Here is a 16,432-nt window from a genome sequence, read left to right on the forward strand (position 1 = left end):
TTTTAATGAAATACAGGGACCTATCCAACTTAACAGAAACAGAAAGATCTGCATTACATCAGAGTTGACACTGATGAGAAATATCACTGGGCCAGACAAGTGCGGCGAGGTTTGATGCAAACATTTATGTCTGTTCCTCTCTCAGGGCATTATCATCAAAAAATTCATGGAGCATTACGTAGGCAGACAGGTAAAATATGGAAATAGAGGAGCGGAAACAAATGTCAGGAGGGAGTCTGAATGTTAAACAGAACGAACATATATGGAGACAGAAAGTACAAGATTATGGAAATAGAAAAAGACATGCTTTAAAAAAAGAACAGGAAGTGCAGGAAAAAAAACTTGACTTTACCTTCAGTGGGGTTTATAGGGCTTGGTAAACTGTCCCATGGGAGATTCCAGGAAGGACAAGGATGGGAAGCAAAGATTGCCTCAATGCCATTTTCCTGGTGAAAAACACACACACGCCTATGTTTGTATAACTCTTTTTTAATAGGACATTCCAATGACTTTGTTATAGAGCCGAACCCAAACCCAGTGGCTAAACTTAACCAATTTAAGCAGATGTCTGTTTCTGACCTTATCCTATCCTTGGTTTCCCATAAGGCAATGTGTCCCTAAATGGTTGTTGATCATTTTAAAGGGTTACTACTAAAGGAAGAAATACAAGTAAACACACACACACCAAAAAAAAATCTTCTCACAACTTTAGTCTTATATATTATGAATATCAGGGAGTCACATTTTTTTCAAAAATAGATTTCCATTAAAAGATATTTGGATCCTAATCTGCCCTCTCTGATTTTAGTCAATGGTTTGATTACTTTTAGACTAATTTTGAACATGGACGCATGCTTCCTAAACTTGTAATATCATGCGAGCCTAGTTTCATTTCAGGTATAGAGCTTTTATTTTTTCCCTTTTAACTGAAATATGAATGTTTAAGTATCTAATATTGGATTTTGAAATACAAAATTGATCTATTTTCAAAACCCTGTTGTTCCTAGAGCTTATTCCAGCTACTTTTGGTAAACCCTGGATGGTCCACCAGTTTGTCGCAGGGCTCCACAGAGAGAAAGAACCACACAAAAACATTCCCACCTAATGGGCAATTTAGAGTCGCCAATCAACCTATCAAGCATGGTTTTGGATAGTGTGAGGAAACTAGATTGCCCGGAGAAAACCCACAGATGCACGAGAACTCCACACAGAAAGGACCTGGCTGGGATTTGAATCACACATTCTTGCTATAATGAGAGAATGCTAACCACTACACCACTGTGCAGCCCAATATTTGTATGAAATATATCTAAACAATACATTTAAATGCTAAAAATTAACTAAAAATATCTCATTTAACTGCAAATGTGGTTGTCGTTTTAAAAAAAGAAGTTAGCTGTAACAGAATAAAGAGCAAAAACAAATCCCTAAGCTTTCAAAACTGACTTTACAATAAAAGAGAAACAAGATGTGCAGACAGGGATAGACTGCCTTTCAGATCAATCTACAAAATGAAAAGCAGACAAACCCCTAAAAACTGTTGTCAGGGAGGCTGTCAAAATCAGACCAAAGCAGTTTCATGTTGTTTTTTTTAAATACTTTCATAAAAAAACATTAAAAAAGATAAATAGCAATTAGAAATTCATCCAAACTTTTTGACGTGCTGGCAACCTAAAAATATAATTTAGTGACTAAGAATCGAGCGCAGAGCTGCTTAATCCTTGTCCTTGAGAAACACTACCTGACTTGCTTTCCAGCTATCTCTGTCTGAACTGCTGATGATTAACTAGTCCTAAACCCTTGCAGGCTTAGGGAGAATAGGAAAATCCAGTTATTCTAAAAAAAAACTCAGAGACTGGCTGCATTCGGTTAAGGATGTGCAAACACACATACTGGGTGGGGTATGATAACAGAAAGTGCCCTTTTTTGGTTTGTTTTAGCAGCATTGGAGCAGAGTGGACCAAAATGGTTTGTCCTGTGTCATGTTGTTCTTCTGGCCTTGCTGGTATTAACCCGTGTGCTATCCTAGGCACTTTAACATTGGGAGTGAGGTCATCTGGACCCCATAAGACAGCACAAGGGATGCAAAAACACTATTTGCTTTTGCAGCTGGGGCCTGATTCAGACAAGCTGAAGTCACCAATTTAAAAACTACATCCATCAAAATATATAAAGGTAAAAAGATTTCTTCATTTAAGTTGAAGTTTCAGTGTGGCTCTAGTGTCATATCCCAACAGATCCCACCAGTATAGACTGTGGCGAAACCAGTTTCCTAAACAATAGCTTCCCGATGAGACCAATTATTTGAACAAAAAGTAAAATTTGGACTCACTTTTTACTTCACCATCCCTAGAAACTTGGCAACTCTCCTTTCTGTCCATAACTTTGCAGTGCTGGGGGCAAACTTTATTTGCATTTGGATCACAGGCTGTGCCTCTACAGCTCATTGCACATGGCAGTTTGACTCGCATGCATCACCGTGCCTCAACTCAAGTGGGAAAATGAGAAAGTGAGAAGGTTTATGAGCCATTTATATAGTGGATAACGGCAAGATGGGATCAGTGCCTCTGGTCAGTGAAGGACTGGTTGTCATCCACCTCTTCCTCCTGTGCATCTCCCCTGCACACAAAGCTGTATACGAGGGTGCTTGTGCACAGCAGCCCATTGGCTAAGACAACACAACAGCTGCACTCCAGACATAATGTTGGCGACGTGCAGCCATCGCTCTAATCCCTTAAGGAGAGAGGAAGAATGGTGGCCATTGTGCCAGTGGCTGCATGTGCGCACATTCCTCTCGGTTTTAATGTCAGATTTCAATTTCTACCCACCATGAAAACTGTCATTTGTACACATCTGGGCTTCGACTGAAATTTCATCCAACAACCCTGGCAAACGTGAGACACTTCCCGTCCTGCTCAGCCAGTTCCCCGCGTTTTCCAAACTCTAAAGCCCTCTATTACCGTTTTCTCTCTTTCCATGACCTTATACCACGTCGTCTAAGAAATCTAGCCAGCTGGAAATCAAAGGAATGTCTTCACAGGGAGAGAATGAAGGCCAAGCAAACAGTTGTGAGAGGTTAGTCAAAGTTGACGAGAGAGTCTCTCCCTGAATAACTGCTCCGGCTTATCTCTCGTTGCAATACCTGGCTCAAAAATGGCAGAGGTGCTATCTGGGGAGCTCTGAAACTACAAATGCATGTGACTGTGTCATTGTCTTATCAATGCATCCAGAGGGAAATGCAGTTTAAGATCAGGTAGTGGATTGTGCTTGCTTCTCTGTCTCCCTTTCACTTAAAGATTTTTAGTCATTTCAAGGCATTTCTTGGATTGAATATAAACTTTGGAGTATTTTGGAATGGATTTATCTTTTCTTTGTTGCACCTGAGAGAAGGATCAGCTGAATACAGTGGCAAGTGGCTCTGGGATCCGGTGGGAATGATGAAACGTGCATTTTAAAAAGGGCAGTACGAGGCTGTTGTAAACTTTGTTTTTCTTTAAAAAGAAAGGTCAGTGTTTCATTACTTTGTCTTTCCCGGTATTATATTATGATCAGAAACAACCAAAAATAAGTAGATTGTCTCACAACTCACTTAAACAGAGAGACTTGAATGTTGTTTTATGGAATCAAGGAAAATTCTAACTGGAGAACAACAATCAGAAATTCAGACATTGTAGATTTTATCTAGCAAACACTTTCTGAAGGCATTAGGGTAAAACCTTTGATTGTATGTGAGAACTGGACTGAGGGCCCCCTCCCCCCCATGGCATACTAAACAGGAAGTACCCGCATAGACTTCTCCTGAGTAATAAACAGATGTGACTCACTCAGTTATTCTATCAGAATAACCATTCTTGTTCTCACACTTTTTTTATTTTCATATTTTTTCTGTAGTGCAAGTTATTCAAGCAGGTGGTCTCACATTGAACGTTTGAAACATTTGATTGACAGATTCTCCAGAGCCTGCTTTCAAGTGGAAGGGGTGTGGCCTTCCAACAAGCTCACTCCTGATTGGTGAGAGCAGTATTTTCCAATATGGATTATGATTGCTTTATTTCATTTTGAAATGATTTTGTAATGGTACAGGTCGATTGACTACACAACTTGCCTCAGACAAATCAACCTGGTTGGATCTTAGGAATATAAATCGATTAATCGCTACACTCCAAAGAGAAACAATGATTAAGACCGTTTTTGACCAACCACTACTTAGTCATTTTCTGTGGGTAACGTCCCACTCACTTAATCCAGTTCTCATATAGAGTCAAAAATGGGTTGAATAGGTAAAAAGAAAGTAAAGCTTTACTTTAAGTTTGGTCATCGTTGGCCGGGGGCCCCCGACGAACGGAAGTGGCGTGGTCGTCTCCTGACTTCCCTCTTCCTCCAGCAGGGTCGCTGAAGGATGGGCTGACGGCCATGGAGGGCAAGTCGTGGCAACTTGGAGGGTGGACAGATGAAGCCCACAGTCTTTTGCTGCCCGCATGACACCGGGCACCTCTTGAACACGGTTGTACCAACGGAGCAGGTTGGGAAGCTGCTGCAGAGCGCTGGGGGGACTGGCTTGAAGGGAACACTTCGAGATAAGCAGAGCAAATGAAAATGAGGGGAGGGAGAACACAAGCAGAGTATTGATTAGATGATTCCGACCAACGCGTTATAAATGTCAGATTTAACAAGCGATTGCTAGTCAAACCGGGGCTCTGCATAGAAACCTAAGACAAACAAAGCTGTGATCACAGATAAAGAAGACAGCCACAGGAGACAGCGTGGGATGTGTGTTGTGGACAGAGAAAACACGCTAAGCTGAGTATGAAACTGGAAACCACTGGAGCACAGCTGACTGCTAAAAGCCTCACTGTGAGAACATCAGTTAAATCCCAACATCTGAGGAACAGACTGAGACAGTTGAGAGGTGAAACTGAGGCTGGAGACTCACTAAAGCATTCCAGAACGACATAGAACAGGTCCAACAAGAGCTATCAGCACAGGCAAGATGAAAACATGGAGGTGCAAATGGTTTTCCAAAGAAATGTAAAAGGAAATACTTTTACTGCTAATTATCTAGTAAAATCAAAAACACAAACAGAACATTTACTCCTGTGACATGCTTGTGCTTAATGTTCAGTTTTCAGATTTGAAATGGAAAAAAAGCTTTTTTTTTCCATCTAAATATTGAAAAATACTCATATTTTTTTCGTTTGTTAAATAAAACTTTAAGGCATTTTTAACAATACGGGGTTCACAAAAGGGAAGAATTTGAGATGTGTTAAGAAAAAACATGCTATATAGATCATTTTGAGGCACAAACAGATAGGAATAACATGCTTGTTAAGTAGGAACCTATTATAAAAGGCAGTTTCAATTTTTTTTTTTTTTTTTTTTTTTTTTGCAGGTTAGAGTTTATTAAGAATAAAATAGAAAAGTGAAATCTTAGAAAAATGGACGGAGAAACTGGTTAAATTTGGGAATAGAGTAAACCCTGCACACCCAAGTGGTGATTTAAGGGCAGCTGCCAAAAGGACACAACTATGAACGCACAAAGCTGCGAGACTCATTTTTGCTGAAACTTTCACAGCTAAGCCACAGTCTTTTAGCAGTAATGCTCCCTAAAAAGACTGAACCAAAAACCCAGGCTTTTAGGAAATGCATGTAATCTTCTAAGAAAGCAACAATGAAAAAATCTGGATTTAACCAAGCAATGCAGTTTGAAGTTTATCATGGCATGCCAGAAAAACAGGTATGAATGAAACATTTGTTAGCTTACCAGAACAAAAGTGTGGAATAAAAACGGGGAAAAAAATGAATAAAGAACTCTAGATAAAATGTACTAATCTGAGTCTTGCTAAAAGCTCTAAATGTGAAGGAAGCACCAAAAGGCTGCAGGACGTATACGTCTACCAACTGTTAGTTATAGTTAAGTTATAGTTATTATGTTACATTTAATTCTAGTCAAAAACAAAAATCAGAACCGTTTTTTAGTCTTAAATGATTCTGAGCTCCAATTTGACACGTCCACTCGTACACACATTGTTTCATCTGCATCTACATTTGTATCCGAGCTGACTCTAAACTGTATAGCTGAATAGCTCAGATATTGCTCATCATTTTGTTGCACTGATATTAATTAGGCTGGGGGTGTTAGGGGCTATAAGCTCACAGCAGTGTAAACAGAGAGCTCTCAGCAATGAGGAAGGGTGCAGTGCCGCCTCATACATCACTCAACACTGATCTGACCTGATCTCAGAAGGATAATCATCACTACAGTAATGTTTTAATTTACTGCTGCAGAAATTATAATCCATACCATTCATACATAGTGGTAAGTTTTTTCTTTGTTTAGTTTTGAATAACAATGTTGGTCAAAATACCACAATCAAATATTTTGGCTCCAGTGAGACCCATTCCTTTTGTGGGGTATTAGAAACACCTGGAGGTGCTTTAGGGCAAACATGTTCAGTTACTGACAGACTCATGGGAATGTCTGAGAGGAGAGTATCTTTACAAATCAACAAGTATTTTATATCTGTAGACATTCCATTAAACTTCTATAACTCTTTAAAATTGCTCAATCTTTTTCTTTCTCCAAAGAGCTAATTAAGTATTTTGTTAAATTGTTTTTTTCAAGCTTCAACCACCGCTGCTCCTTTTGAAAGCACTTTAATGCTGTTAAATGAGTTCCTACTGTCAAATGAGCGGCACTCATTTTTAGTATTCGCACTCGAATCTGATTCAACTTTAGGTCAATAAAAAAAACCAAAGTGTTTCGATTCTGCAAAAAAAAAAAAAAAAAAAAGTTCCCAAATGAAATGCATTTTAACCTCCCTAATGTGCGACCCTTTCGCACGCTGTTATCAGGCTCTGCCAGATGGCTCCGGACCACCTGTGAGAGCAAACAGGTGCCAAGTCCTCTTTACTCAAGTTTCTGCTTGAATGCACCTGACAGGAGTCTGCTCACCCTGACCGGAGTGCTAAAACCATACGTCATGCATAATTTGACAAGTTATCACAATAAAAGTCTCAGCAAGCCAGTTAAAACTTGCAACTTCACTTTTCAAACAGAGAGGTGCATAATGGGAAGTAAGGCCCTGCAAGGGTTCATGTAGGGAGACCAAATATGAATAATGACCCTCACCAACGGCTCGGGACGAAATATGGCGTATACTTATATAGCGCCTTTCTTCCTACAAGGACAAAGCGCTTTACAGTCACAGACCCATTCACCCAGTCACACACACATTCACACACTGGTGGTCGCTCCGCTGCCAAACACAGGCGCCCGCCTACCACCAGAGGCAAGGTGGGGTTCAGTGTCTTGCCCAAGGACACTTCGACTCATGGGCGTGCAAGGCGGGAATCGAACCTGCAACCTTACGATCATGGGACGACCGCCCTACCGCTGCACCACGGCCGCCCCATAATGTCCTCAAAGGTTTTTGAAGAAAAACGTGTCAAGTCTAACGAAGGTTTAAGGTTTATGCAGTAATAACAAAATAAAATGATCATTTAGAGTGTCTTTATGGATCATAAAGCAGTGGAATCCTTGAAAAATGGAAAGACTGGCGTCCTTAAGCATGAGGGCTCACTTATCACGGCACTCTGAATAAGTCACACTGCTCAATGATCCGGTGCAAATCCCTTACCAGATACTGATGAATACATGGCAAGAGCACCACATCAGTCAGAGTGAAATACAGCCCTTCAGCGAACACGTGCTCCAGTGGCGGCAGCTCGCTGGTCTTCACTTTCCTGATCTCAGAGTTCTCCCTGGTGGTTACCGCCGGTACTGACACCACAGAGAGCTTAGCCAAAGCTGCCCTCAGCTCCAGCTCGTCAGAAACCTGAGGCGGACGTCCTGGAGACGGCTCCTTGTTCGCCTGGCCTCCAACAGGCTCCAGCTTCTCCCTGCGTTTCTGCTCTTGGAGCTTCTGCCTCCGGATTTTGTCGTCGTTGTGGACTTTGACGGGTTCTGCTAGCCGGCTCTCCAGGGTGAGAACAGGAAGAGGCAGCTGCTTCCCCACATCTGCTGGGTTATGGAGGTGTTCCTCCACAGCAGAAGGAATGCCTATTTCACACAGTCTGGTCCACTTGCTCACCTGCAGGGGGAAAGAGATACAGAACTTTACTCAACACCTATATGACGCTTTGGACAGTTTTGGCCGATTTCAAAATAAAATTCCCTGAGAAAAAATGATCAAAAGAGCTTTTAACAGCTCTTTAAAAAAATGCTTGTGACCGAAGCTTAAAGTATAATTTCAACAAAATGTTACTTTTTTGTAGTTTTAGAAAAATAATGGTTTCTTTTAGGCTAGTGTATCATATGACAGCAAGATGGCAACTAAATATACAGTCAGGACCATAAATATTTGGACAGAGACACATTCTTTCTAATTTTGTTTCTCTACATTACCACAGTGAATTTTAAATATAACAGCTCAGATGCCATTGAAGTGCAGACTTTCAGCTTTTATTCCATGGGTTGAACAAAAAGATTGCATAAAAATGTGAAAAACTAAAGCATTTTTTAAAGGCAATCCCTTCATTTCATGGGCTCCTGGACAAATGAAATAACTGAAAACAAAATGGTCATTACTAATATTTGGTTGGAAACTCTTTGTTGGCAATGACAGCCTGAAGTCTTGAACTCATGGACATCACCAGATGGGTTTTCTCCTTCTGAATTCTCTGCCAGGCCTTTACTGCAGAGGCTTTCAGTTACTGTTTGTTTGTTTGTGGGCTTTTCTGTCTGAAGTTTAGTCTTCAACAAGTGAAATGCATGCCGAGCAAAGACCTATCTAGCCTTCTTCCTATTCTTAAGGCTTATGAGTGACTTGCATCTTGCAGTGTACCGTCTGTATCTACTTTCATGCATTCTTCTTTTTATGGTAGACTTGGATATTGATACGCCTACCTCCTGGAGAGTGTTGTTCACTTGGTTGGCAGTTGTGAACAGGTTCCTCTTCACCATGGAAATGATTTTGCCATCATCCACCACTGTTGTCTTCCGTGGACGTCCAGGTCTTTTTGCGTTGCTGAGTTCACCAGTGCTTTCTTTCTTTCTCAGGATGTACCACACTGTTGATTTTGCCACTCCTAATACTGTAGCAATTTCTGGCATGGTTTTTTTCTGTTTTCTCAGCTTAATGATGGCTCCTTTCACCTGCATGGAGAGCTCCTTTGACTGCATGTTGTCTGTTCACAGCAAAATCTTCCAAATGCAAGCACGAGTCCTCTAATCAACTCCAGGCAGAAACAAAATTGGAAAGAATGTGTCTCTGTCCAAATATTTATGGTCCTGACTGTATATGTAGATGCAGTTTGGTCTGGGTCATCTTGTACTGCTAGCATCAAATCCTGCCTTTAGGTGTTCAATGATGGAGTCAATTTGACAAGACTGTAGGTATCTTTTTTTACTGCCATCACATGTGTGTTGCCCACTGTAATGGCACTCTGTCAGTTTTTATGTTATAGTAAAATACACCCACAAGGCCTCAATCCAAATGGGACTTTCCAATATTGATAATAATCAATTTATTTCATTTTGAAATGATTTCATAGGTCGATTCAATTAACAGCTTGCGTCAGAAAGATCTGGTTGGATCATAGGAATAAAATTTGATTTTAGTCAATTAATCATTACATCCATAATTTGTTGGCAAGGTGCACCACCTGTCACCGGGGGGAAATGTCTGATAATTAATGTTGCTGTTTTTCTGTAACATATGGCAACATTGACCTGAAACTGTAAGATGATACTTGGTGTTGTGTTGGGGGGGTGTCATTTTTGTGGCATCTTTTTGCCTACAAACACAACAGCTGTTCCTTTCATGTAAAACTGCATAACTTTGATGCCCTTTAATGCAAAGCATCACTGTCTTTTCATATTTTCAAAACACACATAAAGACTTTTTGTGTTTTTCCATCCTGACAACCAAAACAAACCTACAGAGACGTGATAGAGTGTAATTGCACCAACCTCTGCACAGGCTTTTAAGCAGGTCTTTTTGAAGCCCAGCAGAGCTGCTACATCCTTCCTGGAAGGGTCAGCCTCGATGCTCTTGTCGATGATGTGTCTGAGGACCACCGCCAGTCCGGCCCTGCAGATCTGCGCGCTCTCATCCAGAGCAGCGGGGAGGCGGCAGCTGCTCACCAGTTTGGGCAGCTCGTCCACCTGGACGTCTGAGAGACTTGCAGATGCTGGAAGCTGGCTCTTCAGAGGCTCGGAGCTGCTGCCGTCGCTAAGGACGAGAAACACTCTGAAAGACTCGCAGTCGCAGTAAGACAGCAGAAACAGAACTATAGAAGAGTGCAGGGGAAGACGCAGCTGCTCGTTTTGGCTGCAAACTTCTAAGTAGAGGCACGGGGGTTGTTCGGCGTGTGTCATGGTAAATGCTGTGAATGGGAGAAATATGTTTAAGTATTTTTTATTATCACTATTTGTCTTTTCAACTGCTAATAATGCCATAAAACAGTCAGAAAGAAGTCATACAGACCGGCTACTTTACAAACATCACGTTATCAGCGTGCTGCTGTTTCTTCTTCTACTACGAGTTATTGAGTCGAGTATTGCCACAGCGCCACCAGCTGGTCGTTAAAATATATACATTTTACATGCATTTATTGATAGAAAGTCGGTTAGAATAAAACTTATTTAAAAATACGAGTGAAAAAACAGAAAAAAAATTCGCTTTGCTATTACGTGAAGTATATTTTTTGTTCTACTTGCGCCGCCCACTTAGATTCCGGACACATTTATCGGGTGCACATTGTGAAAGACATAAAACGTCAGCGGCGATTTCCTCTTTGTGGAAAGAGTTCTATTAAACAGAAATATCTACAGCAGAGACCAACATTTTGCAGAAACTGAATGTGAGGTAGGATTACCCATTTAAAGCTATAGACTGGGGATTTTGACGTGTTGGTGACATTTGGGAAGATAACTTTACCTACGGTGTCGCAGTGATATTGTTCCGTCCATCTGCTACCAACGATTACTTTAAACCCTACCAACTGGATTTGAGCATTGTGGGTTGTTTTTAATAGACACAGGCATCATATTTCTGTATATATTTGTAGTAAATAATGCAGAGGCAGGATTTCTTGTAATAAATACCGCAAATAAGGAAAAATAGCTGGTTAGTCTTAAAAACGTTCCGTTTTTGTGTACCCATTATTAGGCAAAACTCTTAAAAATGAACATTTTTATTGGTTGCTGTATTTTTTGTTAGTTTTGACAGCCTATAGTTCATTGTAAATTGCTTTATTTGATTACAATTGTAATTAGCAAACTATAACTTTGAATAAATATGCTCATCATTGATATTCATTGTTGTAAATGCTCCCAGACGCCTATAAACATGTGACTGACTTAATAAATGTTTGTTTTTGTTTTTTTAGTATAGTTAGTATCTTTAATTTGCAATCTAGACAAGATAAAATAATTTTGTATTGTAGCAAAGTGTACATTTGTAATTTGCAGACGTCAATGATAACCTAACATTATTCAATCATTTTCTAACTAGGCCATGGCTGGACCTGTCAGTTTGGAGTTGGACCCCCTTTTTTTAAAGGCTCTGGGTTATTTGCACTCCAAGAACAAAGATTCAGCAGAGAAACTCAAAGCTTTACTCGATGAGTCCCTTGCGAGAGGAGGTGACTCCTCCTACCGCTCATTACAAAAAGTAAGATCCGCTTCTTATAAAGATAGTCTTACGCTGTCAGTGATAATTCATTCGTATGGAGCTTATTGCTCCTCTTTTCTGCTGTGTTCATCTTTAGGACTTGGAAATGCCAAAAAGTTCTGTGTCCAAACTGAGCCTGACTAAGCAAGACTCAAAGTCTTTGAGCACTCCATCTTCCAGCAACAGTGGAAGTTCCAAATCCAGTTCAGAGAAGAGCAAGAAAGAAGCAGAGAAGAGGCCATCAGAGAAGGTGGGGGATTAAAAGTGTTGTCACATTATCATGTATGTTTAGATGACACCATGTGCCATGATTGGACTGTACTCATTAATTCTCTTCAGGATTTACATTGATTCCAATTAAAGCTGCAACAATTGTCAATCATTAGAATTTAGGAATAAAGCCCTGAAGAGACATAAAATATTGACAAATGCAAATAGATATGACAACACTCAAAAAAAAAATGTTTGGAATAAAATTTGAGACTTTTTTTTAACACCAGAAAAAGGATGCCTGATCAGGGAAAGAGAAAAAGAAAACATACATGGGTCATTATTTTAACATATCAGCAACTTAAAGGTTGTTTTTTTTTATGAATAATCGAAGTCTTGATTTATGGCTTTCCTGGGTCTTGTAATTGAATATTATTACTTTATTTTATGAACTAAATGATGCCACAGCGAGATGAACAAGTCCATTTCTAACAAACATGTACATCCTTAGTTTAAAATAATAATAATAGACATTGCTTGGGACTTTCTTCTCAATCTTTGGTTAGTTTAAGCATAACAGCTTGTGTGATTGAACACCAATGTTGGTATGAATTTTCAAATTTCATACGTTCTCTGTCTCATTGACAAATAGATACGGGTGGAGTTGTCTGAAGTGGATCCTCCAAAAAAGTCCCGCTTGGAGAAACCGGACAATCGCTCGTCCCCTATAACTGTTCAGACGAGCAAGGACCTCATGCCCAACATACACGACTACGATGAAACTAATGCTGACGACTTTGCCATGGAAATGGGACTGGCTTGTGTGGTTTGCAGGTGCTTGTTAATTATCAAATGAAATGAAATGAAACTTTGAGTTTCTTTGTTATTTGCACATTTTTCTGGTATGTGGATCCAGTTTCTCTTTCTACAACGTGCGAGTTGGTATGAAATTCTCTTCACTCAACTGTTTTTGCGTCTGCGTTTCTCTGAACTGTAGACAAATGACGGTGACCATGGGAAACCAGTTGGTGGAGTGTCAGGAGTGTCATAATCTGTACCACCAGGACTGCCACAAGCCCCAAGTGACAGACAAAGAGGTCAACGACCCCCGCCTTGTGTGGTACTGTGCTCGTTGTACCAGGCAAATGAAACGCATGGTGAGAGCTGTTCCTGTGCTCGGGTATTGACTCTTATAGTGATCAGCTGGGAGTCATGGCAACAGGACCAACAGTCTTCATTAAAGCTAATGATTTTTGTGTGTGTGTTCTCAAGGCGCAGAAACCTCCACAAAAACCGTCTCCTGCATCTGCATCATCAGTGCCTGTGGTGAAAGACACGCTGGTGAAGAAAACGGAGGGCAAGCTTAAGATTGACACAGCCAACACCTTCCAAGCCTTCAAAAGGACAGAGGTGAAGGTACGTGGTGACTTTTGTCGTCTAGACCTGTGGTCTCCAACCCCCCGGGCCGCAGACAGAAAAAAAAATGTATACACTAACTTCGATCATTTCTGTTTTGTTTATCACGATCTTTTATTATCCTTATGCAGTGCACAATGAAATTGTTTTCAGCAGCTCTTTTTCAATGAATAATTGCACATAGAAAAATAAATGTGCAGCCAGAGCGTTGTCAACAGAGTAGTGTATTTTCTGATACTAAAGAGAGTTTTATTTTGAAAAACTACCGGATTTTGTTTACCACATCCGTCCGTCTTAACGCGTCTCGTGACTTTAAGCATCTGCTCGGAACCTCGCAAGGCAAAGTTGGTTGCTCAACGCTTAAAGGCAAATCAAAACCAAACAATAAAACGTATTTGAAAAGTTTCTTTGGGGAGAGAAGAGTTAGTGTGGAAACAGAGGAAGAACATTTGACTTCAAAGGAAAATAAAGCTGCTATATGCAGACAAAATCAGGAGTCGTTCTTTAAATATGGATTTATTGAGATTCCCATGAACCAGAAGCTGCTCGCTTGCCTGATATGAAGTGACTGACATTTGAATGTTTCACTCATCCCGATAATGACGTTGCAAACGTGATGAACTCATGTTTATTATTTAGAAAATAAGTGAGTTGTGTCTTTTATTTTGCTTTATTTATCCTTCTCATCTTAAAAGCCGGACGTGCCTGAAGTGAGCGTCTGGTTGCTAGCCCCCACTTTGACATTAAAGGGAAAATCTTCATCAAAAAGTTTAAATTTAAGCTAGCCGCAAACGATTTACAGGGAATGATTGTGTCAATCAAATAAAGTTTCGATTCGTGGAAACTTGTAAAGGGGACATTTTCTACAGCAAGGGAGAATTAATAAACATAAGAGCAGAGAAAATGTTTCTCTGTGTTCAAAAATACACAGTAAATCTGAATTTATGTAAAAACAAAATATGATCAGTCTTTTTGCCCTGAAAGATGATCTCAGACTGAGTTGAGTTATTTATTATAATGGTTTTCTATGTAAAAGAAGAAGAAAAAAACTATAAATTTGCTTTCATTGAATTATTTACAAATAAACAACTTTTACTCACTGAATCTTTGTCATATGTTAAAAAATAAAATTAAAAAAATCTGCTAATGGTCTCTGATTTTTTTTTTTTTTTTTACAAAATTTCTTGTTATAGTATTTTATTTGAAAAAATAGGGTGTTCAGAAACCAGAAGCTTTAAAAAGATTAAACACAAACTTTGCCCGTTCGGACCGTTCCGTGAAAATATAGTCTTGACATTGAACCGGTCTGTGGCGAACCAGCATGTGGAGCTGCACAATATGGCCTTTTTCTATCCATATCTAAATGTAAAAAACTAAAAAAAGTACTTGAAAATACCGTGTAAATGTTAAAATTGTAAAAAGAAATTGCAGTGAAGATTTTTCTAAAAATAACGTTTGCATTAGAAGCTTTAAACAGTTTGAACTGAAAACAACGCAGCAGGTCCACCTGAGGTGGCAAAGCACAAAAAAATCTTTAACAACAAAACATGAAATTTTCATCCTCTGGCACAAAAATGTGAATGTAGAAACATATCTCAGACATTTAAAACTGCAGCAGTCACATTAGCAGTTGTGTGTGTGTGGGGGGGGGGGGTTGTTTGTAATACCTATGCAAAAGCATCATGTTTACTTTTTTTTTTCCATTTTCTTTTTTCACATTTCCACGGTAACAAAGTTTAGTCAATAAGAAAAACGCAATTACTCTAGCTGTACTTAAAAACCAAGGATTGGTTTAAAGCAAAGTTGTCTTTTTATTTATTTTTTAAGTTACATATTTAAGATTAATAGAAATGAGACAAGCGTGAAATTGTAAGGGGTTGCTTCTTGGTTTAAAATATTTTTGATGAAATGTGACGAATTTGTGACATCCTTTAGTTTCCTAACTTTGATTCTTTTCTCTTTTTTTTTTTTTTGTCACACAGCCACCTGTCACATTGGCGAGTTCCACTATTTCAACATCCTCCTCCTCTAGCAGCGGTCTGACAGGCTGGGCTGCATTTGGCGCCAAAACAAACCCCTCTCTTCCCGCTAGCTCTAAACTAGCTTCCTCTGGCGCGAGCGGGAGCAGCAAGACCTTGACAGCTCCTAGTCAGAAACCTGTCGGGTTGTCAGGGCTCGCTGGAGCCAAGTCAGGACTTGCAGGAGGAAAAGTCGTTGGAAACAACAATGGAAATGGCTCCAGCCAGGTAACTCTCAAGCCTCCTCCACCTCTGACTTTGGGGAAGCAGCCAGTCAGTCGCTCGTCGAGCACAGAAAACCCGGGGAAAGTGTCCTCGCCATCTGGGGCAGGCTCTCCGAGCAACGCCCAAACAGGCTCCAGTGGCAGCAATAATGGAGGAGGTAATGGAAACAACGGTAATGGACATAAAGGCGCTCCAGGGGACAAAGCACCAACCTCTCAAGAATCCCAACTAAACGCCATGAAACGGCTGCAAATGGTCAAGAAGAAAGCAGCACAGAAAAAGATGAAGAAATAAGTGGATGCATAGAGAAAAGATGAAAGGAACATGCAGGAAATTAGTGAATTCATTGCCAGAACTTTGCAAAAACTTGAGGAGCTGCACATGGAGCATACTTGAAGCTAACTTTGTAGAAAAATGTCACTTCATCATTAGATCTGATCCCTTAAAAATGCTCCTTTTTACCTATAATGTCATTAAATCTCCTGTTCTTATAAGATTATTGCAGCTGGTGTTTCTTTTGTGGATGCGAGTCAGTATGCCATACAAAATGAACAAAAGTACCACAACAATTTATTCATTAACATCATTTTTTATTTACAATGTCACCTTTTCAACACCAATGATGAAATTCTTCACTTTAAATGCACACAAAATAGTTTCTTAAACCTTCATAGATCGTTGACAAATATACTTCATATATCTTCTTCTATAAATCCTCTCACATATATTGTATTTACTTCATATTTAAATCACTTCATTTTTACTCTAAACAACACTGAAGAACAAAAAGTGCTCAGCAAAAGTGCTGTTTGCTTTTTAATGGAACCGCTCGCTTTTTTTTAACACGTTATTGCTCAAAGGCGTAGGCGAGCTCTTGTGGTTCATTCT

The 16,432-nt window shown here is 39.8% G+C and overlaps 2 protein-coding genes across 7 annotated transcripts in view; one reads left to right on the forward strand and one right to left on the reverse strand.

Moving 5' to 3' along the window:
- LOC144990327 (glutathione S-transferase C-terminal domain-containing protein-like) overlaps nucleotides 1-10,585 on the reverse strand; it is a 52,104-nt gene extending 41,519 nt beyond the window's left edge. For 4 of the 6 annotated variants that reach the window (XR_013654326.1, XM_078943510.1, XM_078943507.1 and 1 more), the window contains exons 1-4: nucleotides 9,971-10,481; nucleotides 7,638-8,090; nucleotides 4,304-4,570; nucleotides 353-446 (exon numbers count right to left, since the gene is read on the reverse strand). Coding sequence is in view for 5 of the 6 variants with exons in the window: in XM_078943510.1 (XP_078799636.1) it covers nucleotides 353-446; nucleotides 4,304-4,570; nucleotides 7,638-8,090; nucleotides 9,971-10,459 (1,303 nt within the window). In the remaining variant the exon portion in view is untranslated. The other 2 variants (XM_078943509.1, XM_078943508.1) reach the window with 1 other exon arrangement.
- Nucleotides 10,586-10,728: 143 nt separating this feature from the next.
- Nucleotides 10,729-16,043, forward strand: LOC144981219 (integrator complex subunit 12-like). Its single transcript, XM_078943511.1, has 7 exons — nucleotides 10,729-10,868; nucleotides 11,517-11,675; nucleotides 11,773-11,925; nucleotides 12,538-12,719; nucleotides 12,883-13,042; nucleotides 13,158-13,301; nucleotides 15,284-16,043. The coding sequence occupies exons 2-7, from the start codon at nucleotides 11,520-11,522 to the stop codon at nucleotides 15,836-15,838; spliced, it is 1,350 nt and encodes a 449-aa protein (XP_078799637.1). The 5' UTR covers nucleotides 10,729-10,868; nucleotides 11,517-11,519; the 3' UTR covers nucleotides 15,839-16,043.
- Nucleotides 16,044-16,432: the final 389 nt, after the last annotated feature.

Source organism: Oryzias latipes (assembly GCF_053564925.1).
Source record: "Oryzias latipes strain Hd-rR chromosome 1 unlocalized genomic scaffold, Olatipes_Hd-rR_3.1 chr1_Y".
Taxonomy (NCBI): Eukaryota; Metazoa; Chordata; class Actinopteri; order Beloniformes; family Adrianichthyidae; genus Oryzias; species Oryzias latipes.

What these genes read in the sequence shown, in the direction of transcription:
- LOC144981219 (XM_078943511.1), top strand. Translation starts at nt 11,520, where the DNA reads ATGGCTGGACCTGTCAGTTTGGAGTTGGACCCCCTTTTTTTAAAGGCT. An exon ending in CCTACCGCTCATTACAAAAA is followed by an intron (nt 11,676 to 11,772) that starts GTAAGATCCGCT and finishes GTTCATCTTTAG; the next exon opens with GACTTGGAAATGCCAAAAAG. An exon ending in CTGGCTTGTGTGGTTTGCAG is followed by an intron (nt 12,720 to 12,882) that starts GTGCTTGTTAAT and finishes TCTGAACTGTAG; the next exon opens with ACAAATGACGGTGACCATGG.